This window comes from Anolis carolinensis, chromosome 1, assembly GCF_035594765.1.
Source record: "Anolis carolinensis isolate JA03-04 chromosome 1, rAnoCar3.1.pri, whole genome shotgun sequence".
NCBI classification, from domain to species: Eukaryota; Metazoa; Chordata; class Lepidosauria; order Squamata; family Dactyloidae; genus Anolis; species Anolis carolinensis.
The window spans coordinates 31,257,214-31,270,080 of record NC_085841.1 but is presented as its reverse complement, the minus strand read 5'-3'; the positions used below and the strand labels follow the sequence as shown (position 1 = coordinate 31,270,080).

At 42.0% G+C, this 12,867-nt stretch overlaps 1 protein-coding gene across 2 annotated transcripts in view; it reads right to left on the bottom strand.

The window, feature by feature from the left end:
- The window catches only part of rps6kc1 (ribosomal protein S6 kinase C1), a 143,755-nt gene extending 131,977 nt beyond the window's left edge, over nt 1–11,778 (bottom strand). The window contains exons 1-2 of one of the 2 annotated variants that reach the window (XM_008125839.3): nt 11,499–11,778; nt 5,832–5,867 (exon numbers count right to left, since the gene is read on the bottom strand). In XM_008125839.3, the coding sequence (XP_008124046.1) occupies nt 5,832–5,867; nt 11,499–11,603 (141 nt within the window). In that variant the 5' untranslated portion in view covers nt 11,604–11,778. Of the gene's footprint in view, nt 1–5,831; nt 5,868–11,498 lie in introns of those variants that run through there. The other variant, XM_016990665.2, reaches the window with a different exon arrangement.
- Nucleotides 11,779–12,867: the final 1,089 nt, after the last annotated feature.

Here is a 12,867-nt window from a genome sequence, read left to right as displayed (position 1 = left end):
CTCCCACCCCAAAGAGAACGCTTCACCAAAAGAAAAGTCAGCAGTCGAAGACACCGACAAGCCAGCCGCACCAGAGATGCAGGTGGAAGTTTCAGCAGTCGCCTGTACAGAGCTGTGTTCTGACTCGCACCAGTACAGAGTTTGTCATCCTATCTGCCTAGCGGATGTATATCCAGCCAAGAGCCCTTGGCTTAGAAAGAGACTCTATGTGGCCCTGGATTCACAGAGCGACGCCTCCCTGGCTACTCCAGAGTTCTTCCGCATGTTTGACCTTAAAACCAAGATGGTCGACTACACTATGACTACGTGTGCAGGAAAAAAGAAGTTGCAGGGTCGCATAGCATCTGGCTTTGTTGTCTCCTCTTGCGACCAGAAGAGACAGTTCAAGTTGCCAGACCTGATTGAGTGTTCCTCCATCCCTCGGAACAAAAAACAAATTGTAACTAGAAAAGTTGTGGAGGCTCATCCACATTTGCGACGGTTAAAGAATGCTATACCAGCCTTTCGGCCAGATGTGGACATTGCCCTTTTGCTTGGCTTGGACTGCCCGAGCTTGTTCTGTGTGAACGACCAAGTTAAAGGACCTCCAGGTGCACCTATCGCACAACAATTGCCATTAGGCTGGACAGTCATAGGCCCAGTGTGCATAAACAAGATGCACCCACCATCGTCGTTGGACTCCAATCAAGCACAGGTGCTTAAAGGTGGACGTCCTACACTTGTGCGCAGTTGCCTAAGTCATATCTCGGTCTACTGCCAAGCAATAACTCCAGAGTATTCCTCCATCTTCAAAGTCTCTGAGAGAGACGAAGCCACAGCGCTCTCGAAAGATAAGCAAAGGTTTTCGGACATTATGAAGGCTAAGGGAGTAATATTCAGGTCAGTTCAGAGGCATGAGTTTAGTCTAGAAATAGCCAGGTTAGAACAAGGGCTTAACACCCCCAACCGGAGTTTCTTGCGTGAGCTGAACCCATTTCTGGATAAAGAGGGCATTTTAAGAGTGGGAGGGAGATTAGCTAAGGCTAAACTCAAAGTGTGTATAAGGAACCCTATCATTGTACCCCCCAATAGCCATATTGCTTTGTTGTTGGTTCGTCACTACCATGAGAAAATTCATCATCAGGGTAGAACTCTAACTGAGGCAGCCCTTAGAGATGAAAGTCTGTGGGTGGTAAATGCTAAAAGTTTGGTCAGCAGTGTTATTTTTATGTGTGTCAAATGTCGGCGACTCAGACGCAACTGTCAGAGTCAGCTGATGGCTGAGTTACCTCAGGATAGGACTTTGACAGACCCACCCCTTTCCCATGTGGGAATCGATGTGTTTGGTCCTTGGGAGGTTGTCACTAGGAAAACCAGGGGTGGTGTTGTAAATAACAAAAGATGTGCGGTTTTGTTTACTTGTTTGTCAGTACGAGCTGTCCATATAGAGGTTGCAGAGGGAATGGACACTTCATCATTCATAAACGCATTGAAAAGGTTCATAGCCCTCAGTGGGCCAATTAAGTCAATTCGATCGGACTGTGGCACCAATTTTGCATGTGCAGACCTTAGCCAACCACTTCTGGAAGAGGTGGAAGGCCGAATACTTAAGCCAGCTTCCAACCAGAAGACTCTGGCAAACCCCAGAGGACAATTTCAAGGTGGGAAACCTTGTGTTGCTAAAGGACAAAGACTTGCCCCGCTATGCCTGGCCTATGGGCATTATACTAAAGACCTTTCCTTGCCCTGACGGTAAGGTTAGAAAAGTTCAGGTAAAGACTCATAGTAAGGACAAAATGTCTGTCCTGGACAGACCAACCAGCAATTTCGTGTTGCCTGTCCAAAGTGTGTAAGTTTTATACTGTTTTATTGTTGTGTATACAAAGGTGTTTGTATGTTTTTGATTGGTAAATTCCCACATCCTGGGAATTTAGCGGGGAGTGTTCCGTCCCCCAGGACGATGGTTTACCTTACCTATTGGTCGTTTGTTTGTTTTCCCTCCTTTGCATCTTGTTTCAGCCTCTGGCTGCAAAGCCCAGGAAAAGTGGCTTGGAATCTGCAAAAGCTGGCTGCAGTTTTCTTTGCAGTGATTGGTCAAAGAGTGCAACATCTTAGGACCGCCCTTTTTACCAGGGTCTAGTCTCCATTTTGGAGCTTCATTCTGGCTATAGTTTTCCAACGTGCTGGAGCTGTGCAAGGCTAACTGGGACAAATCATCCTCAAAACCAGGCCAATCTAAGCCTATCCAAATTAGATAAGTATTGAATTATACTGATCTGGAATAGGAATTCTAGTTAGAGGAGCAGGGTTATTCCATCGCTTCTAGAACTAATCTTTGCTGTAAAGATAGGGAAGGAAAGAGTTTCTCCTTCTAATATAGACAGCGTGATTAGGGTATAGTGGTTTTATAATCACTTTTGCCTTCTGGAACCAGGGATAATTCTGTGACTAAAACCTATAGAAATTTGTTTCATTTTCTGCAACTTTAAGATCTGTGCCAGGTTTACAACCTTGTATGAATAAACATCCTTTTTTGAAGTTATCCAGACTCAGTCGTTCAATATCTATAGGACAGCTTATAGGGATTTGCAGTTCGCCCGGATAAAGGACAGCACGTTTCAGTTTTATAGTTTTTTATTGTCCGGCGGACGGCACACTATTGATTAGACCTAAGTAAACCCGACCCATTCAACAGTGACCAGTAAGTTAAGGCATCTGGAAGGCAATCAAATCCAATGGATTCAATGGCCAGAAGACTTCTCCAGCATCAAACTTTATCATCTGAAAATCTGTGTGCTGCTTATGGAAGTCTGTCATCTTGTAGTTGAAGTTGCTACTACAAGGCACATAGAAATTAATATTAAATGATAGAATTTAAAAACCAAGTAACCATCAGATGCACATCCCTGTTATTGCACATGCCATTCTGCTGCTCTCTCAACTGCCTGGTCTTGGAACTATGACTCTGATAGACAGACAGACCTCCTCTTGTTATTATCATAGTAACACAGAGAGAATTATGATTTAATCTGCTCCCACACAATAACCACAGTTCTCAGTATGAGCTGGTATGAGCTGGCACTAAAGGAAGCCTCTTTTCTAATATGATTGGGGACTGTGTGTCTAGTTTTCATTAAAACTGCATCTGAGATGGAAAAAAACTTCCCCTATCAGCAGATCGAATACGGATTAAACAATTTAACAAACATGTTACTATATACTACCTATTTAATGCAGTGTCTATCTGGATCTTCAGCTTATATTCTTCAGTCAATTTAAAGTGCTTCTCTTTGAATCCCATCTTACTGTAGTCACAGCAGCCTCATTCTCCCCAAATTTGCTTGCTGTTCCTTTCTGTACTGGCTCCAAATCATCATGTCCTCATAACTTAATGCTTTCAATCCACCCTCCTCTGACTCACTTTCTCACTCCTTTCACTGCCTACAGACTCATCTTCGGTTACTAATTTTGGATGCAAGCGTCCCACAGCCCATTCTCACAACCGGTTCTTCATGGCATATCCAGACATTGGCTTCATGTGGCAACATAATCTTTGTATAAAGAAAAAGATTTGTCCTCACACAAACTTCTCCTGCAGAAGCCTTGTATATGACAAATATGTCAAGCTACATTAAACAGATTTGTTGTGATGTTCCTCACAACTCACGGCATATTAACCATGAGCATTTTCCTCTCCCGTGGCAAAGAACAGTACAAGCAGCATTTTTTGTTCCACTGATGGACCCATCAATTCTGTTCTATACCAGGAATAGTCCTTCTGTCTTACCCTCCCTGGCCAGTGCCCAACAACGCAATTTTCTTTTCTGTTCCATGAGCAGCTGTAACTCCATTGTTCGGTATTGTTTCTACCCTTGCTCCTTCCTCCACTTGTGTACAGCTTCATATTTCTGTGGTAGAGTAGACATACTCTTCAGGGCAAAGGTCCCAGGTACGTAAAGGTTTATGTAGCAGGTAATAAAAGACCTTTGCCTCAGACTCCAAAGAGTAGCTGCTAATCAAAGTAGCTGGCATAACTGGACAAACAAACTGACCTAGTATAAAGGCAATTTCCTAAATTCCTACCCTTGAGCATTCTTTATCAGCTTCATTTTCCATTGTTTTCCTCCGCCTTCTTGATATATCACTTTTATTTATAGCAGGGCTTATTTAACATTTCCCCACCCCTTTCTGCCCAGGTATATACAGTAGAGTCTCACTTATCCAAGCCTCGCTTATCCAAGCCTCTGGATTATCCAAGCCATTTTTGTAGTCAATGTTTTCAATATATTGTGATATTTTGGTGCTAAATTCATAAATACAGTAATTAAAACATAGCATTAATGCGTAATGAACTACTTTTTCTGTCAAATTTGTTGTATAACTTGATGTTTTGGTGCTTAATTTGTAAAATCATAACCTAATTTGATGTTTAATAGGCTTTTCTGTAATCCCTCCTTGTTATCCAAGATATTCACTTATCCAAGCTTCTGCCGGCCCGTTTAGCTTGGATAAGTGAGACTACTGTAGCTATATAAAATAGGTATAAAAATTAAACACTGACTGGTAATAAATCAGCATTTGTAAAGCTTGCCTAACAGGCTGATTCTCTTTTTATGAAGTATAGAAGAAATATTACTGCAGTCTACTGTAGACACTGCACACTGTTGCTAACAGATTTGTGTAAATCAGTGGTTCCCAACCTTTGGTCCTCCAGGTGTTTTGGACTTCAGCTCCCACGATTCCTAACAGCTGGTAACCTGGCTAGGATTTCTGGGAGTTGAAGTCCAAAACACCTGGAGAATCAAAGGTTGGGAACTACTGATGTAAACATCTAGATGGAATTCAGAAACCTTTGCCAATTTTTTCACAACCTCAACATTGAGCTACAAAGACCCCATTTGAGGTGGGGACCCACAATTTAAGAAGCAATGGTGTACGTATAGTACCCAGTAATTATGGCCACTACAATAATGATGATGATGATGATGATGATGACGATGACGACATACACAATTACAGCACATATCAATTCTTCAGCAAACAAACAACTGCTACTTATAGTACCTCTTTGGCCACCTGACTTTTCACTTTCTTTCTCTGCTAGTCAGCCTCAGTTCAAGCTCTCACATTTTATTATGAACCTAAACATACATTTACAGCAAGGCTACAGTGTGCAAAGAATTAATATTGCATTTAAAAAAATCATAGAGCCCACCATATATTTACTGTATCTTCATGACATATCCCCTCCCCTCCCCCTCCACACACACACACATTCGGCTGGCACTGAAGACATGACACACACTCGTATAATTAAATTGACATTAAGTAAATATTATGAAGGGAGAAAATATGCTTTTCCAAGCTCTTTTGTTAAACATACCAATTTTCATCCATTTGAAAATTTTGTATATATCTCATATATGAGATAGAAGATCGTTAATACACACAGATCAAAGTCTCTGGAGTTGGCTTGTATACAAATAACCAATAGAATTATTATTATTATTATTATTATTATTATTATTATTATTATTATTATTTGACAGGAGTAAAGTTAGCTATCAATTATCAATATATTTCTATTAATCTGGATTCAGGCAGCTTGGGTTAAAATTATGATGCTCAGCTATCCCCACTTACTAGTGTCTACCTAGCCTAAGACAGGGCAGAGCCACACATAGGTTTGTGCCATACATATGTTGAGAAATATTATGGCAAGTGTCAAAACGGATTTTTTTAAAAAGAAGAAGAAGAAGAAGAAGAAGAAGAAGAAGAAGAAGAAGAAGAAGAAGAAGAAGATAAAAACAAGAATGTGAATAAAAGCATTGTTCAAAGTGCAAACACATTACCTCCTGGACATCTTCTGGGTTTTTCCGTGAAACAATCTGAAAAACAAAAGCAGACGCCTTGTGAGTGGTTTAACTTTTATAAATATAAAGGAAAGGATCCAATGATTAATGCAGATCAAGGGTGAGAGAATTGCATCCCTAGGGCCCCATGGAGCTTTTGAATTAATTTACTCCGCCATTGGCCAAATCACAAAAATCCACTCTTAGTGATCAGCCCCTTTTCAGATTACAATTCCCAGACTCCTGCAGCCACCATGGCTGGTAGAAATTATTCTGGAAATTATAATCCCCAAAAATGAATGTTTTGAATTTTTCAAATTTCCAAATTAGATTTCTCTTTGGAGAAAACAAGTGAGTTGTTCTATCTAAAGCAGTTTAAATGCTAAGGAATGGATTGGGATGCAAATCAGGATAGCGGCCAATACAGGGTGAGTACAATTTGTTTTGTCTCTGTAGAGAGGGCCAAAGCATAAATAACATACATTGCAGAAACCATAATTAGAGGTGCTATGTGAGAGTCCTCAGAGATACTGCACACATCTATTCAAGAATCAGATGAAGCATTTGAGATTATCTTTTCATCATTATCTAGGTTTGCATGGTTTTCGGGCCACATAAATATTCAGAACTAACCCTGTTCCACCAGAAATTCCAAAAACATGGGCTACTTCCACATACCTTCCTTTCCTGTCACCGTTTTGAAAAGGACTATAGAGAAAATTGAAGTTGTTTTGGCTAGCTGTAGGAGGTGCCATCATGTCCTCCCATAGTTGCTCACCCCTACTCTAAACCAACCATGATAAGGGGAAATATTTCTTCAGCAATAGAAATAATGCTGGTCAAGCAAGTTTGTGTGGGCTCAACCAAGTCATCACTATTAGAAATACAATACCAAATCTTTAAAGACTATTTTTAGGATGGGTGTGTATGTAGCATATACAGGATGTTTGAAAAAGAACACATTTAAATTAAATGGTGAATAGGGATTTCTTTTTCAAACATCCTGTATATTCTAGATGGACCCCCTTGTTCTATATGGCCCAGAACCAAGAAAGACTAGCTGAGAGGGCCTCTGAAGCCAAATCCTGAAGCTAGGACCCACACCGGGGGAAAAAATGTTATTAATTACCATCACTGATAAAATGATTGGACATCAAACAAGAACATTGCCAGGCAATATTCTCCATTGTGTTGTCGATGACTTTCATGGTCGGAATCACAGGGTTGCTGTGCGTCTTCTGGACTGTACAGCCCAGAAAACGCACAACAGCCCAATAAACTCCATATTTCTCAGCATGACATCCTGTGACATAGTGCACTGGCAGGGAAGGTTACCTCTAAGGCACACTGGACAGTTCCTCTTTATTGGTCAAAATTCATTCATGATTTCTCATATCTCAGAATAAGTACGGTATTCTGTAATGTCTTTCTTAGGCAGATATTTGTTTCCTTGCTATTCAAAGGACAGTCTCTTGGGGAAATCACATTTACAAGGTAGTTTTATAAGGTCCTTTGCCATCTCTGCCAAAGAACACTGGTGTGTCATCAAACTACACCTCCCAGAATTCCGTAACATTAAGTCATGGCAATTAAAGTGGTGTCAAACTGTGTTAATTCTACAGCATTACTTTAAGGAGGACTCCCTGTCCATCCTGACCTTGTGCTCCAAGCCTGAAGTGCATCAGCCTGGCTACAAAAGAACAACATAAAGTGAGCAACATGTAAACTGTGCAGGTGGAGAAAAGGAATCTCAAATTTCCTGCGATTGTTTTTTTAACCTACTTGTAAAACAGGTGGATATAAAATTGTAATCTCTTAGATCTGTCTAGATTTTTATGTATTGACTTAAGAACCTATCTCTGATTTGTGGAACCATTCCAACTTTCACTTTTTTATTGCTTGCATGCCTTGCAAAATCTATATATGCAGCCTCCTGCCCTGTATGCCTTACTTCTTCTAAATCTCTTCTCCGCCCCACCCACCAAACAACCTAAGGTTTATGATTAAGTAAGAGGACTGTCCTGGAAATGCACCAGTCTGGTTTTCTTATCTTCTGCCCTGCTGTTGTTCCTTATCTTTTGAGAGAAAGGCACTATGCTTCATTCTTCCCACACTGAAATACCTCTAGTTTTGGTGAGCTGTTGAGTTTGTATACCTTCAAGACTTTTGCAGTGTATGGTAACACTAAGGTGAACCTATCACAAGGTTTTGTTGGCAATATTTCTGAGACCAAGAGAGTGTGGCTTCCCAAGGTTCACCAGGTACATTTCCATAGCTGAGTGGAAATTCAAACCCTGGTCTTCAAAGTCATAGTCAAACCACTACAATCTGCTGGCCCTAACTATGCATTTCTTGCTGTTAACTGCATCAAGTCAACTTCAATTTATGGTGACCCTATGAATGTGAGACCAAATTACCCATAGATCCCTCCTCTGGCATCCTATTTCAAACGAATTGATTATTTTCCTACCAGCTTTATTTACTATCCAGCTTTCTCTATCAGCCATAGAAACATAAAACTATGTTGTGTACTATCTTGACTTTGGCATTCAATTACATATCTTGACACTTGATAATCTTGTCCAGCTCCTTCACAGCTGCCCTTCAAAGTCGATGCATCTACACTGTAGAATTAATGCAGTTTGTCATCACTTTAATTGCCATGGGTCAATGCTATGGAATCATTGAAGCTGTAGCTTGGTAAAGCATCCGGACTCGATGGCAAAGAAGGTTAAAGACTTTGGCCCCTTCTACACTGCCATATAACCCAGATTATCAAATCAGATAATCCAGATTATTTGCTTTGAACTGGATTATATGGCAGTGTAGACCCATATAATCCAGTTCAAAGCAAATAATCTGGATTTTATATGACAGTGTAGAAGGGGCCCTTGTAAAACTATTATCCTCATGATTCTACAGGATAGAGCCATGGCAGTTAAAGTGCTATCAAACTGCATTAAATGTACAGTGTAGAGGCACCCCTAGTCATTTTCTCATTTCTTGACTGTAGTCCCCATTTTGATTAATGACTGAGCCAAGGTATAGAATTTTTTATTATGCATGCTATTCCTAATCAATCAAAAGACCAAGCAAGTGCTTAAATAAAAAGCTGAGGTGAAGATCTTTTTGTCCCAGTGCATTTGTCTTGATGCCGCAGCCCAAACAGAAATGGGTTGACTAGTCTCTAGTAAAGGAATATTATCATAGTTTTGTGTCAAAAACATTGCATAGCAGTAAAGGATTAAGCACTGGGTTTGTGGAAACTGTTTCCCCCCTCTTTACCATACCACACTACTTTATTTTCAGGAGAAACTCTTTAGGGTCCTGACAGCATTTTCTTTGATGTTACTTTAAGCAAAGCTAGAGACACTCAGGTCTATTGTTATCCATTCAAACACCAATCCTAAATTGCTTCCCACTGAAGCCCCTTCCACACAGCTGTACAAAATTCCACATTATCTGCTTTGAACTGGGTGATATGGCAGTGTGGACTCAGATACTCCGTTCAAAGCAGAAATTGTGGATTATTTGCTTTGATATTCTGGGTTATATGGCTGTGTGAATGGGCCCCGAGAAGCCTTTGCAACAAAAACTCAAATATGTTCCTTGAAAATATTGTAATATTGTTACTTGGAAATGTTACTTTTGGGTACAATTCAGTAACCAGCTGGACATGTTGACCAAGGCATTCTAGGATCTGTAGTCCAAAAAAATAACCCTAAATGTTCTGTGTACAAGACAGTAGGCTTCTGTGTGGAAAAATTTCTGTAACAGCTTCATTTGGACAGATGGACCATACTAACCAAGACAGAGGTTAAAGCGAGCTTAGAGAGGAGCAAATGCTAAAAATGTTTAAGAAATACTCCCTCTGATAATCCGTTTTCTCTCAACTTCAGTCCTTACATCTGCAGGACTGGAAGGATGCTGATGATGATGATTATTATTATTATTATTATTATTATTATTATTAGGCCTTCAACAAGGACCCCCATAACCTTCTGGCAAACAAACTAGTCAAATGTGGGCTAGGTAAAACTATAGTTAGGTGGATCTGTAATTGGTTAAGCAAACAAACTCAAAATGTGCTCGCCAATGCTTCCTCTTCATGCTGGAAAGAAGTGACGACTGGAGTGCACAGGGTTCCGTCCTGGGCCCGGTTCTGTTCAACAACTTTATTAATGACTTAGATGAAGGGTTAGAAGGCACAATCATCAAGTTTGCAGACAACACCAAATTGGGAGGGATAGCTCATACTCCAGAAGACAGGAGCAGAATTCAAAACCATCTTAACAGATTAGAGAGATGGGCCAAAACTAACAAAATGAAGTTCAACAGGGACAAATGCAAGATACTCCACTTAGGCAGAAAAAATGAAATGCAAAAGTACAGAATGGGGGACGACTGGATTGACAGCAGTATGTGTGAAAAAGACCTTGGAGTCCTCATGGACAACAAGTTAAACATGAGCCTACAATGTGATGCGGCAGCAAAAAAAAAAAAGCCAATGGGATTTTGGCCTGCATAAACAGGAGTCTAGTTTCTACATCCAGAAAAGTCATGCTCCCCCTCAATTCCGCCTTGGTCAGACCACACCTGGAATACTGTGTCCAATTCTGGGCACTGCAGTTGAAGGGAGATGTTGACAAGCTGGAAAGTGTCCAGAGAAGGGCAACTAAAATGATCAAGGGTCTGGAGAACAAGCCCTATGAGCAGTGTCTTAAAGAACTGGGCATGTTTAGCCTGCAGAAGAGAAGGCTGAGAGGAGACATGATGAGGGCCATGTATGATGAGGGCCATGTGAGGGGAAGTCATAGGGAGGAGGGAACAAACTTGTTTTCTGTTGCCCTGGAGACTACAGGTTTCAATGGCTTCAAACTACAGGAAAGGAGATTCCACCTGAACATCAGGAAGAACTTCCTCACTGTGAGAGCTGTTTGGCAGTGGAACTCTCTGTGTGATGGAGGCTGTGATGGAGGCTCCTTCTTTGGAGGCTTTTAAGCAGAGGCTGGATGGCCATCTGTCAGGGGTGCTTTGAATAGGATTTCCTGCTTCTTGGCAGAATGGGGTTGGACTGGATGGCCCACGAAGTCTCTTCCAACTCTATGGTTCTACAAATCCCAGGATTATATAGCATTGAGTTGTAGCCATTAAATTACAGACTACATCCCTCAAATGCAGTCATGCCGGCCACATGACCTTGGAGGTGTCTACGGACAACGCCAGCTCTTTGGCTTAGACATGGAGATGAGCACCAACCCCCAAGAGTCAGACATGACTGGACTTAACGTCAGGGGAAAACCTTTACCTTTTTACCTATCCCTCAAATAGCAGCTTAAGGGGGAAAAGGAAGGGGCCTGAGGCTGTTAGGAATGGTGGGAGTTGAAGTCCAAAACACCTGGAGAGCCAGAGTTTGTCCATGCCCTGTTTACACTGTAGAATAAATGCAGTTTAGTACCACTTGAACTGTCATGGCTCAATGCTGAGAAATCTTGGGGTTTGTAGTCTAGTGATGCACCGGTATTCTTTTAACAGAGAAGGCAAAACACCTTGCAAAGCTGCAGCTCCCACTGAGCCATGACAGTTAAAGCGATGCCAGACTGCATTCATCACACAGTGTAGATGCACCCTTTTATCATGGAGAGGCCCAAAGGCAGCAGCACTCACCCGGGCGGTGACCTTATAGAGGGTATAGCCTCTCGGGTGGCGCTTGGGCTCCGTGACCGTGTAGAAGCGGGCCACTTCCCCGCCTCGGTCCCGCGGGGAGAGCATCCTGGGGGCGGAGGGTCCTCTTAGGGCCCTGGCTGGCCCGATCCAATCCCGGGACAGGCTCCGGGCGGAGGCGGAAGGCAGGGGCACAGCCGCGGGAGGAGAGCTGCGGCCCCGCCAACGCAGGAGAGCCTCCGCCGGGCGCTTCCGCTCCGCATCCCGACAGATCCCGCCTCCGAGGTCGAAGGGGAGCCGGAAGATGATGCTGCTGCTGCTACTGCGTGGAGCCTTTTCTCTTTGGATTCTCCAAGAGAATCATGGAATTGGGTGAGACCACAAGGGCCAAGCAGTCCAGCCTCTTTTTGCCAGGCAAGGAAATAGATGTATTTTCCAGGCATGGGCAAACTTCGGCCCTCCAGGTGTTTTGGACTCCAACTCCCACAATTCCAATTGTGGGAGTTGGAGTCCAAAACACCTGGAGGGCCGAAGTTTGCCCATGCCTGGTAACTTCTTTATCATCATCACCAACACTGTAGAATGAATGTAGTTTGGTATCACTGGGCTGCTGTGTGTTTTCCGGGTTGTATGGCTATGTTCCAGAAGCATTCTCTCTTGACCTTTCACCCACATCTATGGCAGAGGTTGTCGGGTCTGTTGAAAACTAGGCAAGTGGGGTTTATATATCCAGCATGAGAGAAAGAACTCTTTGTTTGAGGCAAGTATTAATGTAGCATTTGGCCACCTTGATTCGCTTCGAATGGCCTTGCAGCTTCAAGGACTGGCTGCTTACTGCCTGGGGTTTTTAGCCAAATATTTATTTATTTATTACAACATTTATATCCCGCCCTTCTCACCCAAAAGGGGACTCAGGACAGCTTACAATAAAACACACATATAAAAACTGTACAGTACATTATAAACCAGATTAAAAATTATTAGCTTACATCAACATTCATAAACACATTCCAAAATACAGATGGGCGTGTTCAAATTCAAAAGACTGGGTCTGTTGATTAATAGCAAGCTATAGCTGACAGACAGGAGCTCACTCTGTCTTGCGGATTCGAACAGGCAACCTTCAGATCAGAAACCCAACCTTCAGGTCAGCAGTTCAGCCAGCACCCATTGCGCCACCACAGCTCCCATTCAAACTGTGCTCTTTATATAAAACCTGAACTAGTGTTAGAGCAGCAGGGTATTCCTACACATCAGCACAGTGCACTGAACTACACAAAATCAAGATTTTTTTTTATTTTTTTAAAAAAATATTTTCAAGTCATTGTTGGTTGAATCTGTGGATGCAGAACCCATAGATATGGTGCTCACT